The sequence below is a fragment of the Harpia harpyja genome, chromosome 5, assembly GCF_026419915.1.
Source record: "Harpia harpyja isolate bHarHar1 chromosome 5, bHarHar1 primary haplotype, whole genome shotgun sequence".
NCBI lineage: Eukaryota > Metazoa > Chordata > Aves > Accipitriformes > Accipitridae > Harpia > Harpia harpyja.
The window spans coordinates 15,460,878-15,484,419 of record NC_068944.1 but is presented as its reverse complement, the minus strand read 5'-3'; the positions used below and the strand labels follow the sequence as shown (position 1 = coordinate 15,484,419).

General features: G+C 37.1%; 1 protein-coding gene across 2 annotated transcripts in view; it reads left to right on the top strand.

Annotated features, from left to right (window-relative positions):
* DOK6 (docking protein 6) overlaps nucleotides 1-23,542 on the top strand; it is a 262,055-nt gene that overhangs the window by 78,913 nt on the left and 159,600 nt on the right. For both annotated transcript variants that reach the window (XM_052787234.1, XM_052787235.1), the window contains exon 2: nucleotides 21,973-22,080. In XM_052787234.1, the coding sequence (XP_052643194.1) occupies nucleotides 21,973-22,080 (108 nt within the window). The remainder of the gene's footprint in view (nucleotides 1-21,972; nucleotides 22,081-23,542) is intronic.

Below are 23,542 nucleotides of genomic sequence, written 5' to 3'. Positions count from 1 at the left end.
GGAAAACTCAAAATCCCTTGGCTAATCCCATGAGCCAGCCATTCTCCCTAATTGTGTCTTTCCATAAGAAGATGTACTTTGCATGTTCCATGCTGAATGAATAAACATGATTTAATGTACTGACTGTAGGATTTTACTAATCTATTTATTAGTTCCCCTTTCAAGGGAAGTTATAATGATGTGTTTTCACTTAAAGCAATTAGAATGTATTTTTAACAGGGGAAATGACTTAGATTATAATTACAGAGCATTATGCTCTACTTTTAATGATTTTGCTCTTTAGAAAAATGAACAGTGAGAATCATTTTGCATAAAGTTGTTATCTTGCTCTCACAACATAATACTGACTTCCTTCTCAGGCTGTTGGGTCACCACAGCTGTCAGATCAGGGGCCTATGTCTTAGACTAAAATAAAAAAGAAGATGATGAATAAATATTTGCAATTACATCTGTAGTACCTGAAATATCTCTTCTTAATTACACTATTTGAGTCTCCATACAGTTTTGAGGCAAAACCAAAGCTAAATGTGTGAAGATTTTACTGGTTTTTTTTATATTTGTTGCATGTCTAAAATAGAAAATTATATCTAGTACTATAGCAACAACAAATCTATGAAACAGTAAAGGCAAGCATGCCTTGTCCTATGTATTCAACAGATAGGGAATATAAAATAGAAGGTAGGGCAAATGTGATTCCACTGTTTAGAGTAAAGGCAAAAAAGGGGCAGGAGAAGTTATCTGACACATCTACTTTGCAAAGAGCTGGTTTACAGTCTTATGAGAAAAGTGGACAATCACAAAATAGTAGATTCGGAGCATGGCAGGTAGGTCTTCAGCCTTGTGTACCCACTGGTTTGCATGCATGCATTGTGGTATGGGGGAAGGGGCAGCAGCTGTGTACTCTGTATCAGTACCACAGGAAAATTTCATCCCTTTTTTTCTCAGCTGCTATGTAGACTCTTCTAAGAAGGCTATTTGGCTGAGCAGTTTTTGCAATGTTTTTCTCAAAGTATGTTAAGGAAACTAGGTACATTTTCCAAACCCTGACTCTTTCAGCTGGTGTAGAAATTACTAAAATCATTGATAGGCAACAAAAGAGAAATCTCACATTAGTGAGGTTATGTGAATCAATCTTCTGTACTGAGACCTAACTGAGAGCGAGATGAACTGTTACTCTCCTCTTTAATACTCCTACGTTACCCAATCCTTAGTAGGTCCTCCTCTGTGAAAGGTACTTTTCTAGAAGCAAGCAAGTAAAAAGCGTAAGTGGTACTGTGTTGTAAAAATGAGACAGAATAGGAAAAGTTTAGAGATTATGGGTTTAGAGCCAAATAGTTGGAAACATTAGTCCTTTGACAGTATTACATTATTGCTGTTATCTCTTAGGTAAATACGTGCACTTTTTAGATGTTTCACTGCACTGTGTACATGAATAAAGGGTGCTTTGGTGAGTTTGGCAGTCTGATAGGAGGGAGGTTCTGCAGTCCAGGAATTTCAAGCAAGAAAGTGGAGAGAGCTGCTCACGGCTTTCCTAGACAGGGCAGGTGGAAAATGCACTGGAATGAGTGGAGGTGAGCTGGTAAAGTTTGGACCTTGAATGCATGCCTGAAGTGTGGGACTGAGTGCAATGAACAAAAGTAATGGGGTTGAATGAGTTCGTAGGGCTGAGCTGAAATCGGAGGAAACAGGAGGGTGAGAGGATGGGGTAGGAGGAGGGTAGGGCTCAGCAGATAAGGAAATAGGAAGGGTCCAGTAGAGAGAGTGGATTCACACCAGAGCTCAGATCTCTTCCAGACATGTTCCTGGTACGTTAAGAATAAAGTTTAACTGCACTTAGAGTTTTTGCTGAGGTTCCCTCACTATCAGATAAAACATGGGTTGCAAATCATAAACTTCCCGGATCACAAAACATTTTCAGCCATCACACCAGTTCTCTTTTTCTCCATGCAGCTCTCCATTTCTCTTCTAAGGTACCAGGCACTGTGAATCAAAGCATCAAAACAGGGGTTTGTGTGATACATAGTACTGGAAGATGATCCATGTTGTTCTCTACCCTTCTCCTGACTGACAGAAATATCTTGATTTGGTTATAGACCCATCTTTTAATGCAGAACTTTCCTTTAGTCACAGAAGTGTATTAAATCCTCTAGGTGTGGAATGGCTGGCTGTTGCTGACTGGGTGCCACTGGAAGCATTTGGTTCTTGTAAAAGTCTGTCACGACTTGACTTTTTTGGTTTGAATCCCTGAAAGGGTTACAGGATTTGAGAAAAAAACCATGCTGGCTCTTGGGTAGTTATGTGGGTGGGCTGGAATTGTAAAGATGTGACTTGGGAAGAAGGAAAGTATGGAGGTTTGATTCAGAGCAGTTCTGTAAGACAGAGGAGACTATGGAAGACAGAGCATGTGTTCAATGTGTTATTAATTTTTCCTCCTTTTGCTTTTTACTTTCTATTACAAGGCTGCTATTGTGTAGGCAACTTGTCAAGGTATAATATATTTGAAATGCTCTGATAGGAGCACAGTGATTAATTGGCTTGGCTGTATTGAAGGCGTAACAATTTGTAGTCAAACAATTTTTTTATTAGCTTTAAGATTTCTGCTGAGAAATATACTGTGGGGCATTCTTGGAAAAACATGCAATTTTTAGATTTCATCAGAGTTCAGATCTTTTGCTAAAAAAGGTGGCATTAAGTGGTTGTTTGATTGTTTTGATTTTACTGGTATCTTCAGCAATTATGATCTTGTTATTAATGTGGTACCTTTCTTCCAGAGCTTTTTCATTTGTTGACTAATAATGAAACTTATGCTGTTGTGAATATCAATTTGCTATTAGTGTTTTTAGTAAATAATGAATGTCAGCAGTAGGCAAAGAAATTTTAAATCAACTTCATGTTTAAAACCCAGTATACATTGTATTCTTGTATCCTCTAAGGGCTATATTGAGTGCTACTGCAGTAAAGCATGTGAAGAGGGCATCCCTTATTTAGATAATCTATGTTGTGATACAAATGGTACGAAGAACGGGAATGAACAATAAAATCCAGCATCTGTTTTGAAGTAGTCATCCATTCATTGCTTGAGTTTTACTGGAACTAACTTAAGAACTTCTATGTTAAGATTGATTTAAAAAACCAACCAAACAACCAAACAAAAAACCCCACCAACAACAAACCAACCCAAACACTTGTTTGTTTTTTAGAAGTATTTGTGCCGGTATTCTAGCTGAAGGTATAGAGTTTGGTCTACTTTAAGAGGGTACTTGAAACTAGTGCTGTGTTTGAATGCTTGACAAACATTCCCTCAGCCTTGCTTTTCTTTCAGCTTTCAGTGACAGTAGAGCCATGACGATGCTTGGGAAATTGGTGTGTTGCTATGGAAATGGCTGTGATGCCACCAGTTCAGCATTTGTGCTTCATTGCCAGATCCAATGCAAAGAGATAAATGAGGGAGAAGTCTCTAGGCTACTGTACAAGCAAAAAACCAAAAATACACCAAACCTTGATATTAATGATGAGTTAATTGAGATGTTTTTCATACCTCATGATATTCAGATTTTTACTTTTTTTTTTCTACAGCTGATCAGTTAAGCACTTGTCTGAATTTTGAGAGGTTCAGGTTCTGTGCCTGATTTACAGTGATCGGAGGCAAAACTACTTCGACCCAGAAATTAGGGCACTCAACAGGGATGTCAAATTACAGCAGAGCTTACATAAATTCCCTGTTGTCCTACCTTTTCAGTTCCCATGAAACAGGATGATTGTTCTCCAGTAAGCTGTAAGCGCAAGTTCTCCTCACTAAATTCAAGAAATTAGCAAAGTAATGGAGGAAGGAACTACCAGCAATCATGTACTTTGAATTTTCTGGTTGGGGGTGGCGGGGGGGGGGTGTGTGCATGTGCGCGCAGGGGAAGGAGTTCTGTCAGACATGTATTTTGCTTGGTTTGGAAGGATTAAGTACAGAAATTGTTGGGGGGAGGGCAGTATTGTAAAACAACAGAGGAAGGAAGAGAAATGGTCATTTCTGAGACTGTTACACTCTGTTTGTTTTGCTGCAATGCAGGAAATGTCTGTCCTCTGGGTCTGAACAGGATCATTCATGTATGCGATGAATGATTTTTAGGGGTTGTCCACTATAGCCACAAGAGCTACCTCTAATACATAATGTGTGTCTGAGTCATAATTCTCCTGTGAGTTTTCCTGAAGGATAATGATGACCTATTGGTCATTCCTGGGGTAGCTCGTTTTTTTGTGGACAACCATCCTGGCCTTCAGCCATAATGCCAGATGCAGCTGCCCCCAAGTAGAGTGGGTAGCTGACCATCTCACAAGGTCACAAGTGTACTTCCTTGGACCTCTCTTTCTTTTCCATGTTTCAGTCATTGCTGCTTCAATAGATGCAAGGTTTCAGGTGCAGAGGTGAAATTCTTGCTCATAAACAAGACAACTGAAGTGCCAGCTTTCAAATCACTGAGGTATAAGCTGCCATTTCTGCTGGCAAAATTCCCGTGTTCTCAGACCATCTGGGAGTCTTCTCTGGAGAGTTAATGTTAATTATTTCATTCTATCTGAAAAATGATTCTTCAGTGAGACAAGATAAAAATTTAGTTCTCATTTCCTTCTAATTCTCAGAAGTCAAATTAGTTCATCCAGTTTGTATTTAGTTGTGAAAAGTTGCTTGCATGGGGTGTGGGGAATACTCACATGTGAGCAAGAAAACAGAAGTAAGGTAACATGAAAAGAAGGATAGTCAATCTCTCTTTATTTATACATTTACCACTGTAATATTTTCTTAAAGGAATCTACTATCGGGAATTGAAAATGGGATATGTTTTTTTTAAACTTTTTTATCACTTCTGGTGAATCTGACAACTTGCCAATAGCTTGAAGCAACTTGTTATGCTTGCCTTCAGCAGTACTTGTAGTTGTTTAGATGAAAAATGAAAGAATCAAAATCTAGTTATTCGTCCGGGGTGTCTTCACACAAAAGTTTTTGCCTTATTCATTCAGCTACCATTAATAGCAGTTAACATGCAGGAAATTAGTCTTCTGGAGTGCTTAGAAGCAAATTCTTTTGTGTTCAAGCAATAATTTATATCTGTGGAGTCATACCAGTCTCCAACATGTGGGACTCCTGGATTGGTAATGAAAATGCTAGAAATACAACAGAGGAACGTCTTAAGACCAATGAAATTTCAACTTCTAGTTTGCAAGGTGTTAAGTACTTTTCTGAAATCGACAGAAAGCAGTTGATTTGAGCCTGTGGCCTCTCTAGCCTAGGTTGTGGTGTAACCTTCATGATGGCTGTTGGCATCAAAACCACTGCTACAAATGGTGGCAGAGCTGTAAACACTCTGTGATTTGTTCAGTGCTCCTCATAAAACATGACATGGAAAAGGGGAGGAAATCCCATTATGGAAAAAAAAGCTTAATTTAAACCCCCATAATGTTGGCCGTATACTATTTCTTCTCTAAAATTGAACAAAATTGTCATATCTAATGTGTACAGGATACAGGTTATCCTAGGCTGACAGTAAAAGATACAAGTTTTGAACTTTCCCACAGATGTCTTGATACAAGTGTCTTGATGATGTGATCAAAACTTCAAAAACTTGTGAAAGAAAGAGTACATTGTATAGTGGAAAGTAAAAGCACACATTTTTGTAATAGCAGATAAAACTGTGATCCCAGATAAGGAGTTATTTCTTTCCCTTCATACTTTCAGAAGAATGGAAACTACCACTCCAGTGCTTGAAATCTAATTTCTATTCAGCTTTTGTTCAGAGCCTGACATCTGCATGCATGTTTTGAACTGTGCTATGTTTAGACTGAAGAGATGAGGTCAGAGAATTATGTGACTTGGAGCCATAAAGCATGATGGATTTAAAAAAAGGAATTACATATGCTTACTCTAGACAAAGCAACACTAAATGTTTCTTTAGAAATTACTAAACCTTAATCCACAGACATTGTAATCATATTTTACAGCTATGTAGTGGACCACAATCATTGTTGAAAGACCCTTAGCTTAGTTCATTGACTTTTTTTGTTTTCACTAAAGTTAACAACACCTAAGCTTTTTAGGAAGTCCTTTATTTGGAAGGGAGAAAGTTGAATTTCAGATCTTTTTGCAATCTTAAAAGGGAAAAGAGCTGCCATCCTAAGTTACTTCTCCCAAAAAGTGATGAAAGTTTTGTTACTGAGAAGGTAAAAATAAAAGAATGGGGGAGGTGGAATGGAAAGAGAAGACTAAGGTTGGTTTGGGAAGAGCACACTGTGTTAACTCTTTCTACAGTTTCAGTAGTAGACCTTGATATAAGACTGCTTTGATACCTTTCAACCATTTGCCTTTGCTTGAGAGTCCTGCTTCCAGGGTCTACAAGTGGCAAAACCTCTTGTAGGCTCTGTGGACCAATTTTGTTCCACCTCATCAAAGTCCAATTTTAAAGAAAATAAAGGGCAAAACTGAGAAGAATAAAAAGGCTGTATTTTTAGAGAAAGAGCTCTCCAGATTGTTTTTACTCAGAAGTCCTCTGCAGAGAAAAATATAACTAAATTTGGCTCTAAAAGAAAATGTAAGCATTTAAAGTTGCATTTAGTTGTTAATTCACGCAGTCATAGGATCATGGAGGTCAGCTAGTCTGACACCCCTGAGTGGGACTGTTGCCTACTAGTACTTGATTTTAAAATAGTCTCAGCAATTATATCAAACTTTTGCTGTTCAAAGTTTGCAAGAATCCTCTGCAGCAGTAATGAAAGAGATACTAAAATAGATTTCTTAATGTAAGCACTCCCTTGTAAGACACGCACCATCTCTATGACAGTTCTAAGAAATTTTAATCACTGGTGGCAACATCGGAAAGAGTGCTGCCCTAAAAATTAAGAACTTCAGTCAGCAAAGCGTGCAAGTGCTTATGTTTTTTAATAACATATACTTTGTTCAAATCCTCTGTGCTAATGAATTTTCCACTTGGGGTGCCTATAAATTAGTTAAATTTTGACATCTTCTATGCCAGCATTTTGAGGGTATACATTCCCCTCAGTAAAGCTTCTGAGTAAAGGTATATACACACACACACACACACATTTAATCGTGGGTGTATTTTTAGAACAAACACCCACTTGCCTAAGTGACTTCCATCATCTGGAGAAGTGATATAGTGTTGTTAAAAGGAATGGTGACAAGTAGAATGACATAACATGCACGGCCTTAAAGTAATTAAGTATGTGCTGTATTGTGTTACTGAATTAGCTTATGGTCACTGACGGATTTTTTTTTTTTTTGTGGTTTGCCTTGCTTTTCCCAAAAAAACATCAAAGGCTTATTATTTTCTTTAATAAATTAAACTGGTTTTTTTCTATTTGTAGACATGGGGGGAAGGGGAGAGAACTTTTAACTTCTCTTTTAAAATAATCCCATTTTAAATGAGCACTAAGACTCTAAGAATAAGCCCAAAACATGGTCTAATCCAAAGTTTCTGCTGGGCAAAAAATAATAATTATCCAAAGAAATTGAAAAAACTTTAGTTGGTCCTAGGCAAAATTCTTTGGGTGCAAGGGTTTTATATTGCTTCAATTTTAATTGGGGCTTGTTTGAAGACTTCTAGAACTAAAGATTAAGATTAAAAAATCGTGGCCTTCTCACAATTTCTGGATGCTAAAGAGCACAGAAAGACAAGCTGAATATATGTGGACTACTTTGTGCAGATTCTGTCAGGACAATTCTAATGGTTCTTGCAAGGAGGATATAGGATAAAAAAAGATTAATACTACTGTGCTTCTAGAAAAAGTTTGTCCAAAAGATCAGCTCTAGTATTGATCGGTGTAGGTATATTTTGTAAAAGTATTATTTGCCTTATTTTCTACTGTGTTTTGGTTGTGAATTTTTGTTAGCAATGAGCAAGAAAGAAAATTCTGAGAAGAAAATTCTGAAAAGAAATTCGGAAAATACTCATGTAGAACTGTTCTGACTAATTTTGACCACCCATTTTAATGACAGTATTTTGAAGCCAAACTTGGCTCAGTTTTGTGAAATAGACCGTTGCTCTCTTCTCTTCTTGTTTCTGCCTGTGGTCAGTGGGAATATTGCGCTCACCACCTTTTGAGATGCAGGTAACTGAATAGCAAGCCCTTCATCTGCAAAAGATGACTGGAAAAGCTTAATATAAATAGGAGATGGAAACCATGTAGTGAACAACTGTGCTATTACTTTCTATAAGACCATGTTTAGAAAAAATGAAAACCCCCATATACCTTCTCTCTTCAATGTCTGTACCATTAAAACCTACATTTTAATGATATATCTGCAGACTTCAGAAACAAGGATAGGAGCATCAAAAAGATCTGCAAAACATTTTAAAACACTTCACACCAAAGCAAGTATTGTTGTAGAATGAAGTTTGCTAATGTTTAAGAATAGGAGACTTCAGCTATGTATGTAGGATGGAAATAAACCAACTCCTCTATGGCATTGCACAGTGTATCTCCTGAACATATCCTGTGAGACAATTAGTAATGCTAATAATATTCTTCAATTGCTGTGCTGCTAATAATAAAAGAATGGAGACTGTTTATGGTAGAAGGGAATTCCTGTCATATGCAACAATAGAAATAGCAGCAATAACGGAAATAACAGTAGAGAAATGTATGATTCTGTGAAAAAGTAAAAAATTTTCACTGTAAATACGGCTGATGTTCATTATGAGTCAGCTCCATTTATGTAATATTTTATTCATTTATAAATTCTTAGAGCTTAAATCCATCATAAACCAAGACTGAACTCATTTAAGGTGATTATTGAAAGATGATTTAAAGTCCAGCAGGGCAGACTTAAGAAGACCTGAGGGAAAACAATAGGAAGCAGGGACTTGGTAATTTGAAATGTAGAGGAGCCGAAGGAGAAATTACACACTGTGTGCTGTCTGAAAAGAATAGAGTTGGATCCTTCTAAAGAGAAATAGAACAAAAGGCTCTGCCATCAAAAGGTAAGATGGTACAGCATCCTCAGCTGCTGAGTGTCACAGTGGCTGTCTTTCTGTGACCTGATGCCATGAGTTCACTGGTGAATGCTGCATTGAACTACCATGTCTGCACTTGAATGGCTCTTCCTACTGATAGATTCATTATAATATGTGTTAAAAAATACAAAAGCCAATAGAGGAATGTACTAAAACAAGTGATTTGGAGTTAAAAGCAAAAATCCGTTCATGCAGATATTAGCTGCAAGAATTAAAATTTCTGCTGGGACAAGGCTCATAAATTAAATCACAATAAAAGTTAGCTCCCCAAAGCACAATGGTTGTGTATTAGCCACTGAGCACCTACAAGAAAAGAATTATGAATGTGAAATGGCTGGTATTTTTTCTCCCTGCTACTCCTCAGAAAGGAAATTATTTCCATCCTAGTGAGCCAGTACCATGAGGACAACAAGAAAAACTGTCAGACTTCAAACATCTCCCTGGATATAAATAGTGTGATGAGTAGAGAAGGATACCAAAAGTAGCAGGCACCTCTTGCATGGCTTTCTGCAACTGAAGGTGGCAGGGCTCAGTGACTTGCACATTGCCTCTCATTCATCTATGCCCAACTCTTACCTAACTCTTTTTCAGTTGATATGCAAGCTGGGTCATTTTAAGTGCAGGCTTTAAAACAAAAAGGGAGCATGTGTAGCAGTTACCGCTCTGCAGTGCTGGACTTAGACCTTTATGTACACTGGCAAGAGTTTATGGCCACATAAAAAGAGTTGCTTAGATTAATTTCTGAGATAGTGGAAATGTAACTGTGAATTTAGAATCCTATTTATGGTATAAATATCTCAATACCTCTGTTGGTGAATGACCAGAAAATATATTAATTAACACCCAGAGACTGGAGTTTACCTACTGTTGTCAGTATGTATTGTCTGATAGATGATGTAAATGCAAAAAACACCTCTCAAACTCTGAATCATTCAGTGAGGATGCCTGGGATTACAAGTGTTCATTTATGTAATTCTACACTGAAAACTTTTTTCCTCCCTTGTCTCTCCACCCCGCCCCACCCCCAAATCAGAAACCTTAATTCTGAGGTATTGAAAATCATTTGGGAATTTTCCCCATTACATCATTACAAAACAAATAGGTCAAGAAGACACGCTTTTTGTGGAGTCTTGATGTGTAAAGCAGTACCTGTGGTGAGCCAGTCAGCTGGCACCATATACAGAAATTCTTATCTTGAAGAAGCTAAGAATTGTTCATAATACTTCACTTATTTCACTATTCTAGTACAAAAAATTACAATGAAGTTGTTAGTCCATTCTCTGACAGTCTCTGTATTTATACAGAATTTGCCAAATTTTTTTTAGTTCATGATTCATAGTATGTTCTTATTCGGAGTAGCTATTAATAAAGGTAGACTAATCATTCTATTAAACCTACTGGGTATTTTCCATAAAATCTGCATATTTGATTTTGTAACTATAGTTTTCTACTGACTTTTTGCATGGAAAGATTGCTTAACAAGAAAGCTGACTTGTGGTTTTGTGAGTTTACTCATTCCTATTGCTACATAATAAATCTGTATCTGCAACAAGTCTCCTACTTTTTAAGTCTTGCTCTCAAACTCTGACTCAAACTTCACAACTAAAGTATGAGGATTAATCAGTTAATACTGCAAAAGCCAAATCTTGCTCTGGTAGAATTAATACTAAGGAGCACACAACATTTTTACCCCACCGCCCTCCCCCTTTCTCTTTTATGTTAGACTACGTATTACAACTTCAGATCTTGTAGCTGAGACCATCTCAGCCATCGTGGGAAGTGAGCAACACAGTTTTCTGCTATTGACCTGTTTGCACTTTTACTACTGCTAGTGTGAAAAGGGACTTGTGTTAGCTAATACTGAACCAATATGCTGGATATTTGTACTCCGGATAGGGTATCACAGGTTGTCTGTTTGATTTGACCAGAAATCCTACAATATTTATTTTTTTTCCTCTTCTACCCACTCCTGCCCTCAGGTGATCCCCAGAGCATAGAAAATCAAGATGTTTTTTACTATATGCAGCTGATGAGAATATCAAAATAAATAGCATCGGTTAGGCAGACTAATAATTTTCTTCTGCCCGTGGGAAATGGTATAAAAGGACAGTCTTATCTCCTACAAGCTCTGGAAAGCTGGTGATAATCGGTGGAAGTGATGGGGGGAGTTGGTGTTGGTTTTTTTTTTTTCCTCTGAGATAATATTATTAACTTGGTGGGATGACCATCTTTCCCTTAACAAAGAAATTTGTGTTTGATCTATGGTGCCTTGAGTGTTACCAGTTTGGGTCTGAGCCAGAGCATACTAAAGCACTGTCATGGCTTCTGTGGATTTACCTGATAAACTTTGGGTGAATCTCTAAAACACTTCCAGGGCAGACTTTTTTGAGACCTGTCACGGGTACAGAGCAAGGAATTCAGAGTGGTCTTTTGGACTTACGAAGTCTGGGTTTGGAAACCATCTGCTTTTCCTCTGTGTTATTTCCCTGGGGTTGTAACAACATGATTTCTAATCCCCTGTAGTGGCACATTTCCCCACAGAACATCCTGGCTGGGAATGTAACACACCAGCTGCATTTGAGTTCTTAGGGAAGCTCTTTCCTGCTAGTTTTCTTTGAGTAAAAGCTGTCTTTATCTGTTAAAAATTTGCTGTTGCAACAAAAGCCGAACAGAACTGGTGTTGGTAGTTACAAGAGCTAAGGGCTATAGCATTTTCTTCCAAATCCTCTAAGTGGTGTGTAGAAGTGTTTGTTTTCTCATCCTTTTCTTGCTTTGGATTACGTGTTTATTCGGTGCAATATTGATGCATTGTAATAGCAGACTGGTAACGTCTTTGAGCAGAGATTTTCAGGAAATATTGTAAAATAAGTAGCACAAGAGTGGCAGAAAGCAAATCACTAATACAAATGAATGAAGTATTTGAAATATTTATCTTTCTGTCTGCATACATGTTCCTCTTAAACTCTTAAGACCCAGAGCAAATGATGGTTGTTTTTTGGGGGTGTTTGGTTTGATTTTTGTTTTGGTTTTTTACTTTAAAAATTCCAGGTAGTTCTGTGTATGAATATTGCAGAAAATTTCACTGCAGTACTCAATTTTAGTATCCGTTTTATTCCTGCTGCAGAGGATTCTTGCTAACTCTGAGCTTTTAACTATTTCCAGTTACCATGAGCTGTTAATTCATCTTCCTCCCCTTCAGTTAGGTTAAAAGTAAGAGAAGGTCTTTGGGGGAGCACTAGCATCCGTTAAAACTATGATTCTGTGGCAGGAGGAGATTTAACCTATAGGTTACAGTAATGCAGGTGATCAAATGTCAGAAAACCAGCACTGATATTAGACATCCTCTTGATTGTTACTATTTGTAGGGTCCTGCTTGAATGCTACTGCAGGCTTCATTTTGCAAAGCACCTTTTTTTCTATGTAAGATGAATTTCTCCATAAAATCTAGCAGACGTCATAATACTTACAGGAGAGTCAAAGCAGAATATCTAACTTTATAAAAAAGGATACATTTGATTTGTAGGAAACCAACATGATTGATTCATACAACCTGATACTTCAGAGGTTTATTGAATGATATGTCAAATGCCATTTTTAGAATCTGTGCTCTGTTCTGTAGTACAATGTATCAGTATGTTTGAAGGGCTTTTCTTCTACATTGGCATTCATATATTGTTTATTCTCACTGTATTTAAACATGTTGCATACACTTCATGCATGCATGTGTGCCTGGGACTGTGACCAGGCATTTAATAGTGGCACCTATAGATTACAGTTAGCTTTCACCCATATATATCACTATGGCTGGATTTGCAAGATTTTCTAGATATATGCTGAAATGAAAAATGCATCCAGGAATAAAAGACACTAACTTTTCTGTTCTACTTTGAGGATCAATTGCTGTTAGAAATTATACACCTACATAAATATACAGTGGCACTTACATTCAGCTCACATACTTGTTCTTTGTCGAAAGTGCTTTAGACTTAGTGCTGTGCTCAGCTATATTAAATCCCATGCAAAGCACACTGTTTCCACTTATTTTATCAGTCAAAACAACAGCATCTTGAGGACCGTGATACCTCTGCTAAGACAGGTTTCTGTGTGATAATGTAGAGAAACGTAAGGATAGATGTGGTGGCTGATATAAACCTAAGGGATAATTTTGGATTCTGAAGCTGGATTTGAACTTGTAACCCTCTAAATTGGAGCTGTAAAAATGATTTGAGTTTTTGTCCCTCAGTAGTATATATAGAACAGATGTTGGTGATTACTCTTCTGTTCGGAAGTTCTGCTTCATTTTAAGGTATTCTGTTGCATGGGTTTGATTTTGTAACACTTACTTTCACAAATCCCTGCCTTCCTAACAAAATACTAAGGATCTGAGCAGATAGATACCATCTTTCAATATGTGTGTTCCTTCAGATTGTGTGTAAAGGTCTGAATTGTGTTTTATAAAGACGTAAATAAGAAATCTATCTCAATAACTAACTTGTCTGTTTCTCAGCATTAAGTTCCCTTGTACACTAAATGCCTTTAAGTTTTTCAAGAACAAAGTGATGACTGTCTACTATATATGTGTAAAAGATACTGCATTTCAGCTTAATAAGCTCATCTATGGAGGAGTCGAGAATTAAGAAGCTTTACTGCACTGGTATTTCCATTATTTCAATATATAGCTATATGATAAAAAAACTGATGAAAGGAGTTACAACTTTTCTTCTGTAAATATGGCTTTCCATTGCAGAATGTCAAACCATTGTTTGTGGTTTGTCATATTCAAGTGGACTATGTTTGTTTGTAACTAATTAAATGTTGTAAAAAGTGGGTAAAAAATTGGTATTTCCACCAAAAAAGCTTCAGATTATTTAAGTAAGCTAGTTATTCCAGTTCAGTTTGAGAAGTTACTCAAATTTAATATTAAAGTATAATGAAACCATAACTTTCTCTGTTGGTATTTTTTTCTGATTACATTTAGAAAAGTACCTGTGGGAAGAGATACAAACTTGGGTACAAATTCTGGCTACGTAATTGTTCATAGGTAGCTGCTACACATTCAGCTTAAGCTCAGTGAAATGCTTGAGATTTCTTGGGCATAATGATTTTTTAAAAAATATTGCAAGTTCTGGGATTTTCCTGCTGGACACCTGCTGAAACTGTTGTAACCAAATTTTTGTTGTGGTTTGTGTTGAGGTTTTTTTGTCATCTACTCTGAGGCCAGACATGAAGCAAGCAGTATTGGTTTTCCTCCAAAAGAATCACTGAAGTTAGTCTTGCCAAAACTGAGTCAGAAATGCAGAAAGCCAAAAAATGGCTACTGGAACCGATTTTTTTAAGTAACCGTAAGATCAATTCAGATGTAAGTGTTAAATTCTGCTGATCTGTGGACTGCTATGAAGACTGAGTGCATTATTTGTGTAGGCTGTCCTTCTGTCCTTGAATTGCCCTGCTGGCAGTTCAAAGCAAAGTAATGGTGGTGAGTTTTTAAGCTGTGGGTGCTTAAGGGTTGATAAAATTGTATAACACTTTTCACAGAACTGCAGCGTGCAAATCTTTTCAGATATATATCCTCTGCTTTTTTTTAAACACAGAAAAAAAAGACTCCAGATTCCATAGCTAAAGTGTTTATACACACAGTAGTTTAGTTAGTATAGGAATAGTTGGAAAATTACTATGGTGTGCTTTGATTTCACAGAACTCTCTAATAATAAAATAAATCTTTTTATGGATTGCATGTATAGCCTGTGACTATAACACCATAAATTACAGTATATTATAAACATCTATATGAATCTATAATGGTATGTTATGGCAGCAGAAAGATGACGTATGTATACTATAACTGGGTGAATCGTCTCTAATCATCTCTCTCTAACCATCCTAATTCTCACTGACTGCAATCAAGCCCACAAGGATTGATCTAATCTGAGATGAAACACTTTGTAGCAGATGTTTCTATATTTCTTCTATTCCTAACTTTAAATGCCAGCAGATTTGCAATCTGGAAAATAACAATAATAAAAAAAATGCTATCAGAAATTTTAGGATTTGAACTATGACACTAAAATGATCTAAGGCCTAATAGTTTTTCTATAATGTTGCAGAAGGTCATGCTGCAAGTTTATAAACTAAAGGTTTAACCTTGCTTCCTAATTAGGATGATAAAATGAAGCTCAAGGGTACGTGCAAGGTTATCATATATGAGGAATGTTTTCCTGTTGGATATCCTTCATAACACACCTTCAGACAGCATTTTTTATTAAAGGCATTATTAGTGATCTTTCTGGGATATAGTTGTGAGTTTTTTAATCCTGGCTTTACAGTTTAAACAGCTTTGCTTTTATTGCAGTTGCTTTGTGGTAGATACTTCAGTAAAGTTTGAAGAAAATATGTTGAAATAGGCAAGAGCAGGTGGAGAGTTAGAAACAATAAAAAAAAAAGAAAACCTCCCAAGGCTTATTGTATATCTTGTGGTAAAGTCTTGGCCCCACATCCTGGAGCTGCTGACAGAAGCAAATAACCTCACGCATCTGAGCGGGGCTACAGATTATTTTTCCCTCTCCTCCTGTTTGGGGGGGTGTCAGATCACTGTGGAGGATCTTCTGCTTTGCTGCTGGGAGATGTGCGAGTTCCCAGTGGTGTGGTAAAGGAGCAGGAGCTGGCCTCAATTCCCTGCCTCTCTGCACCCTCTGCGCTAATTCGGGAGCTCGGTGCTGTGCTTCCTTTCTTGCTCCTTCATACGGATCCAAATTTGCCACCCAAAATGCACCCACTTAGTGCAGTGCTAACTGTATTTCAAAAAAACCAGGCAGCAAAATCACTGCTGTTCAAGACAGGGAAAACACTGTTTCTAGGGCACCTTGAGTTCAAAGATGCCCAGAAACCTAAGTGCGGGAGGGATGGCATGCCTTGTTACAGCAGTACTTGCTTTTGTCTTTTTAATGGAAAGTGTTGGTAACTCAAGTAGGTGGATTGCAAGGATGAGGTGTTTTGTTTTGTTTGTTTGTTTTCCTATTGACTTTACTCAGCAATAGCTTATATCCTGTAACTTGCTCTTTAGCTGAGGCATGAATGGTTTTGTCTTCCCATTTTCCTCTTTGGCCTTTTTACAGAAAATAACTGCTTTTCAATTTCTCTTAAATGTTACTTGAATGTGTGACAAGTGTAGTTCCACTGAAGTGGTAAGGTGTCACCCCTTGTCTCTTCTCCCTTTACCAAAATATGCACAGAAAAATCAAAAAGTGGTGGGTGTCAAAACAATGGTTAAATATAACTTTACTGTGACAACTATTTTTATTTTTCTTACTACGAATCCTACATTTTTTAATTTGTGAGTCAACATTTTTTGTAGCTCGCAGCATACTGCATTTCTCTCACGTACCCCATAGAAACCAATATCCATTTTTAATGGAGATAACTAGTGAAGTAAATATGAACATATTCATGGTTTACTGTTTTTAATGCATGTACTGCAGATGTTGTCTTGTCTAACACTGCACGTGGAAAGTCAGGGAGGAGAAATCAACTAGCCTTTCCTGCAGATAACAAGATGTAAATGCAAGACTGAATATTATTATGTAGATGTATTCCTGGGAGAACCATTTGATGGGTTGTGCTAGCAAAAAGCCCCATGAGCGATGCTTCGGTGCCCATCCTGGTCAGTGATGGTTTCTGTTAGTAACTAGGAGCTGACTTGCTGCCGCTTCTCTCAAGAGACAAGTGTTTCTACAGCTAGTGGCAGAAAATTAGATGGTTTCCTAATATGCCCAAGAAAGTGATTGCCATTTGTACTATCTTTTGGATAGGGGTAGGGAGATTTCAGAGCATCTTAAGTGGTTTGAAAAAAAAGCTTATAGTGTTGTGACTGTCTTTTTTTGGCATTATTAAAAAAAAAGAAAAAGATGGATGAGGGTTTTTTTGTTTCTGTTTTTTTTGACTGTGGAATTTCTGGAATAATGTGTAGAGACTTGTCAATAAAAATCCCTTCTCTAAATACTAGTGATGACTGGCAAAGCTTTATTAGCTACAGCTGTGGATAAAAAGAAATGTTAATCTCAAAAGCGTCTATTGTCAGTGACTAGGAAAAGGCTTTAGAAATCTCTGGAAAATGGAAAATCATATGTAAGATTCCCACTGTAAACCCAAGTATTTCACATTATTTTAGGAAAAGGAAAAAGTTTTTCTTCTTTCTAAAAAACTAATTTAGCCAATAGATTTCCTGTAACATGTCTTTTAATGGATTTATCATGAACAACCATGGCAACAACAAAACAGAAAGGTACGATATGAGCATGAAGAACACTGATCCATTCAGAGGCCAAACTTTTGCATATATTAGTCAAGAATATTAAAAAATATTAGCATGCTGGAAAGGTGAGCTGAGAGGTGAAATAAGCAGAAGAAAACGTAAGAAAAGAAGATTATGCAGAGTTTTTCATCATTAATTGATCTATTGCAGTGTTTCAAGTAAAATATAAAAAAGGGATCTCTAAAGATTAATAGAAATGGAGCAGCACTGGAAATCGAATTTCTGACTGGAAAGATTTCAGAAATCATTTGGGGCTGATAATGTTATATTGTTCCAGGTCTGGAATCCTTTTCTCTCACTAACGAGATGAGGCTACTCAGAGTCCATCCTTAGGAACAGAGGCTACTCTCCCCTGCAAGCTTGTACGTTGTAATGACAGTCATTCCCATATGATATTGCAAAGGGCAGCCAAATCAGTTCTCAGCAGACCGCAAGTGTGCTGAGTTACTGCCCTTGCTTACTGATACATAGTGGCACAGGTAGTGGGATTTAGAGGAATATTTTTTTTTCTGCTTTGCCCATCTTGTAAAACTGAGAGAGGAAGGATGTCGTTTAAAGACGTTCTGCTATGCCATGGACTCAGCAGGTAATTTCAACAGAATCCTTCTCAGGTTTGTACTGAACAAGTTTTGGTCCTTCTAATTGATAGTTTAATGAAAGGAAACCTAAACATAGCAGGTACTTAATGCTATCTTTCTGAATTTCTCCAGAAAAAAGCAATGGCATAGGATTAGACTTTGTGTTGTTTGCCCTTGATACAAAATTTTTAAATCATATTTGCTGAGCAGTGAGTGCTCATCCAAGAATGCTGTAAAACTGATTAAATGATCAAATATTTGGCATTTCTTCTGCTATGTATGTGTGAAAAACAGACACTTAAATCTCACAGGAAATACTAAATATTATGGAGACAACACTGTGAGCGGTTCTCATTGTTGTTAAAGGGCTGATGCTGATTTCTTTCACAATGGCTACCCCAATTATCTGAGGACTTTAGAATTCTTTCAGAAGTTTTGATTACAGCCAATGGCATCCTAAAGTAGGCCAGGGATAAAAGAGTATCTCACAGTTCGTGAATAATTGAGTAGGCTTCTGTATAACAATGAGGTGCCTTATGAAAGGCAAATGTTTGTGTGCTGTGTGCTCACATCTGCACCTATTTATTCATATTTATAGGTAAATTCATATGCTAATGCTTTTTCAAACACTGAGATACAAACCGTTGGTGTAACAAGGTAGAATGCTGCTGAAATGCAGTGGAACTGTGTATGTTTATACCAGCTTTAAAAGTAGGTTAAAAAAAAAAAATCCAAATGCAAGGATGTACCTTGCTGTGTGTACATACCGTATCAGGATTCCTCTTCAAGCCACTCCATTCTTCAGATCTCTCCTCTCCCTAAAGGTCTGGAAAAAACAGATGTCAATAAATTGCAGCAGTAACAGTCTAAAGGTAAAACTTAGAGTTCCCTCCTCTTGCTATTCGGTGTTCTCCTTTAAAAGCAAGGGCTGTTCATTCCTGCAGTCTATATACTGAAGCCTTTTAATTTCTCCCAATGCTGAAATTTGGGCAAAGGCCTAATAAGGAGCATCCTTAAAGATAACTAGCATTTAGCTCTCTCAGTATCAATGGATACTTTGAAGTGCCCACTAATAAGGGGGTAAAAGCCTCCCTCTTGAATTTTGTCAGTTTAGCTGCAAACCCTCAAACTCGCTTCCACATTGTCCCAGATTGATATGCAGTGAAAAAAGACTGAAGTTGCCACTCGAGAGACCCTGCTCATTTGTCACTGAAGGAATTGCTTTGGAGTACGCATTAGATGACCTTCTATCTGGAAAATGTTCTCATCCTTGCAGAAAGAAATCTGACTCGTTGACTTCGCATGTGTAGTTTTCCATTTATTAGGGATACTTTTGATGTCCTGGATGGAACTGATACTTTGCATTATAATGAAATAGGACTGTGCCATATATATTTATAAAAAAAAAAAAAAAAAAGAGCAGAAAAAATACCAAAAAAACACCCCAACCTTCAAAAACTTCTCAGTCAATTAACACAAAACTTCTGCTACCTTATCACCAGCTGTCCAAAATTCAGGTCATCTGTAAAATGTAGATTCCATGACTTCTAAAACTCACTGCCACTGATGATGGGGCCTGTAGGTTGATCTGTTTTTCTAAAGAGAAGTCTTTGAGGACTGTAAACCATTAAGGGCAGATAACAAAAATAAGGAAATCAATAAAAGATTTGAAATGAAGGCAATGGTTTTTACCTTGATAAAGAACTTCTTAGGAAAAGACTTTCCTCAGAGGAAGAGAGATTAGCTGAAAACACACATAGACTAAAAAAACCCCAGATCCCAGAAGAGCCAGGAGTACTATTAAAAGCGACACTTCTATTAAATGAATAAATTTGTCCCCTTTGGACAGCTGGTACTATTGCTTTTAGTAAGATCAAAACAGCATGAATATCCTCTACCTGTGTGTGGAGCTTTTCACACCATAAAGTTGTGAAGAGTTAATATGGGTTAATCAAGAGATAACTGTGGGAGTAGTGCTGTAGCTTTGGTAAAGTAAGTTGCAACACTGCCAAGATGTTATTTGAAGAAAGTATTATCTAATAAAGATGGTTTATGATGTCTCACAGTGTAATGCCATTTTTTTCAGGAAATATGATATTGTCTTTGCTTTCCCTCAGGTTAGGTGAAATAATTTCTGAGATAGGAGGTACAGTTGTACAGTTGCCACTTTACAACCTTGGTAGAAAAAGCCTAAAACTTGTATGCTTTGGAAGAAGTATACTTGTAGAGATTTCATTAAATGCTATGTTTTCTTCCAAAAGTCTTCATAATTAAACATATAGATACTGTTGTCCAATAGTAGGTTGAAAACACTTATTCTGACTGATAACATTAATCTGAGATAATGGCAACAGGATAGTGTCAGTTTTATTACATTAGAATGTGATTAATTAAGCTTAATTATTTTAATGACACTATATTTGCTGCTTATACTTAGTTTAGACCAGCATCACACTGAGGGGAAAACTTATTTTAGCTCTCTCTTCTCATATTTCCTTGATTTTTTTTTTTTTTTTTTTTTTTTGTAATGGGAGATGTGTTTGATCCAAATTAAATACTATTGTACTTCTTGTGTTGTGTCATGAAATTTTGTAGAATTTCTGAAGAAATAAGGCTTTTCTCCACACATGGCCAGTGGAACCATTAACTAGTACTGGGGTTTTTTTGGTTTTCAATGTATCCTTGAAATAATAACATAAGAGTCTGTATGGTGTTGTTTATAGAGCTGTGCAAGTACTGAGGAAGAGAATGAAGTAAACTATTTTTGTAGATTATAAAACTAGTTTAATACCTAATCCCTTACTTGCATAATACAGTCTAGAGGATTATCCTTAATCAGCTTCTCTTTGAACTGCAAATGTATTCTTATTTGATAATTCATTCCTGATTTTAAACTTCTGATTGTGGCAATACCATCAGAATGCTTGGTAAATCATCTAATAAAGTACCCTCGTTGCTTAAAAATGCATTTTAAGCAAAATCTAGTGTGTTTCTCATTAAAATGAGAGGATAATATTGTTTTGTGCTTTCTGGAGGATTTTGTTTTTCACCACAAGTTTCCAAACTTTAATAATCTGCATAGAATCATAGAATTGTTTAGGTTGGAAAAGACCTTTAAAAAATCGAGTCCAACCATCAACCATGCCCACTAAACCGCTAAACCACGTTCTGAAGTGCCTTGTCTACACACTTTTTGAATACCTCCAGGGACGGTGACTCAACCACTTCCCTGGGCAGCCTGTTCCAATACCTGACAATCCTTTCAGTAAAGAAATTTTTCCCAATATCCAGTCTAAACCTCCCCTGCCACAACTCGAGGCCATTTCCTATCTCCAGCCACCTGACAGAAGAGACCAGCACCTGCCTCACTACAACCTCCTTTCAGGCAGTTGTAGAGAGCGATAAGGTCTCCCCTCAGCCTCCTTTTCTCCAGACTAAACAGCCCCAGTTCCCTCAGCCGCTCCTCATAGGACTTGTGCTCCAGGCCCCTCACCAACTTGGTTGCCCTTATTTTTTCCTTAGAGAGTTTGTCATTGAACTAAGTGAGAGAACTAGATCTTGTTGTCCAGTAATTGTCACACTGGTGCTTATTTCAACCTTGTGTTTTCTTTTCTGTGCATACAAGCTTATACTAAGTGCCGGATACTGTGTTGTGTTGAAAGCCGCAATGAATGTTTCTCAATGGTATCAATACTCTCATAGAAATAGAGTGTAAATGTGAAAGCTAATAATGCATGGAGTGATTTCTGAAAGTACTTTCTCTAATGACAGCCTTATAATGCTTTTCATTTTCAAAGTCCATGGATTTACTTGCATCTCAGGAATTGTCAAATTTGGCATGCGTGAAAGAAATTGAAGCAAAAAAGTGTACAAAGGACTGACAATATGTATAAATTGACAAATTGGTATTACTTTTGTAGAAATAATGGATGTTGTCAGAATTTTCCAGACTTTTAAAATAAAATATTGTCATTTTAAAATTTCTTCCGAAGTCAGTTATGTAACTGAATACATTTGTGATACTGCCCACCTTTAAAGAAAAGCTAATGTAATCCATTGATTTTGTCTGCAGATTTTCAGGCGTTGTTGGTTGGTTTTCAAGAAGGCTTCTAGTAAAGGACCCAGAAGGCTAGAAAAATTTCCAGATGAGAAGGCAGCATATTTCAGGAACTTTCACAAGGTAAGTCATGCCTTTCTCATGAACTGAAGCATTGCATGTTTACCATTCTTCATTGGGAAGTGTGTGTTCTTGGTTTGTCTAGTTTGCAAACAAGACAGTGAGAATCGGGTTGAAAACCTAATCCTGACACTAAAAGCACAGTAAAACATCTGTAAATCTCAGTGATGCAGGTGAGATATCACACTGTTTTTTCCAGATGAGCACAAAACCCCCAATGTGTGTGAAGTGACAGACTGATGTTTTTTCTTTAAACATTAGTATTTTGGAAATGCGTAAAATTGTATGCTTAATGAAATGTTTAGCCATTAGTTATTAACTAACTATGGAACAAGTTCTGAAAATGCTAAATGCCTTGATTTTAATGGTGACGCTGGTTGAACATGTAATGTTTTTCCCAGAACTCTTCAAGATTTACAAGATCTGTCAACAGCAGGGATTTCTAAGGGCAAACATTGAGGATTCATTGAATGAAATTCTCCCTGCTTTCTCTGTCACTATAATTTCTGTGATGGAAGACAAGATATTCAACACGGGTTTTTCTTTCTGTCTTGTAAGGTACTGTTATCAGTTCCCCAAGTCAGTCAGTAGTCTTCAAGTTAGATAGATAATCCTAAAATAGGGCAGGGCTCTGTGCTTGTACTATTGTCTTCTACCCAGTCACCTTTAGCTTTATGTCATATCAATGTTAGACATTACATTAAAACTGGCAAGTTGAAACACAAAGACGACTTAACCAAGGTCACATGGCAAGCAGTGAAAGAGTGTGGTCGTAAGTCTAGATCTCTTGAAGGCAGGTCTAATGCTTTTTATCATAAAACTACAAATTAGCCTTTAAGTTCTAGTAACCTCTTGGTATCTTTAAATGAAAAATGTATATATAATAAATAGTATGCAATTATCCTGTGAATGTTTTCTAAGAAAAAAAGCCCCAGTAATTTCATATTGCCAAAAATCCAAAATTTTGATCTTATATTGGTATCCAGGTTTAGGACTGATGTGTACTAGACTATTGGCACTTTCAGTGATGGACTACAGTGGCAATGTTTGCTCCCATGCATAGGAGGCCCACATCGAGCAAAAGTGATTCTTCTCTTCAACATAAATGTCAAAAAAACATTTACTTTCAAAACGTAACTTAATGATGGGTCTTTAAAAGGATTAATTGGAAGGTTTGGGCTGATAGCTGTGGTGGGTTAACCCTGGCTAGATGCCAGGTGCCCACCAAAACTGCTCTATCACTCCCCTCCTCAGCTGGACAGGAGAGAGAAAATAGAACAAAAGCCTTGTGGGTCGAGATAAGGACAGGGAGAGATCACTCACTGCTTACTGTCACGGGCAAAACAGACTCGACTGGGGAAATCAGTTTAATTTACTACCAATCAAATCAAAACAAGGATAATACGAAATAAAACCAAATTTTAAAACACCTTCCCCCCACCCCCCAGTTCCTGGGCGCAGCTTC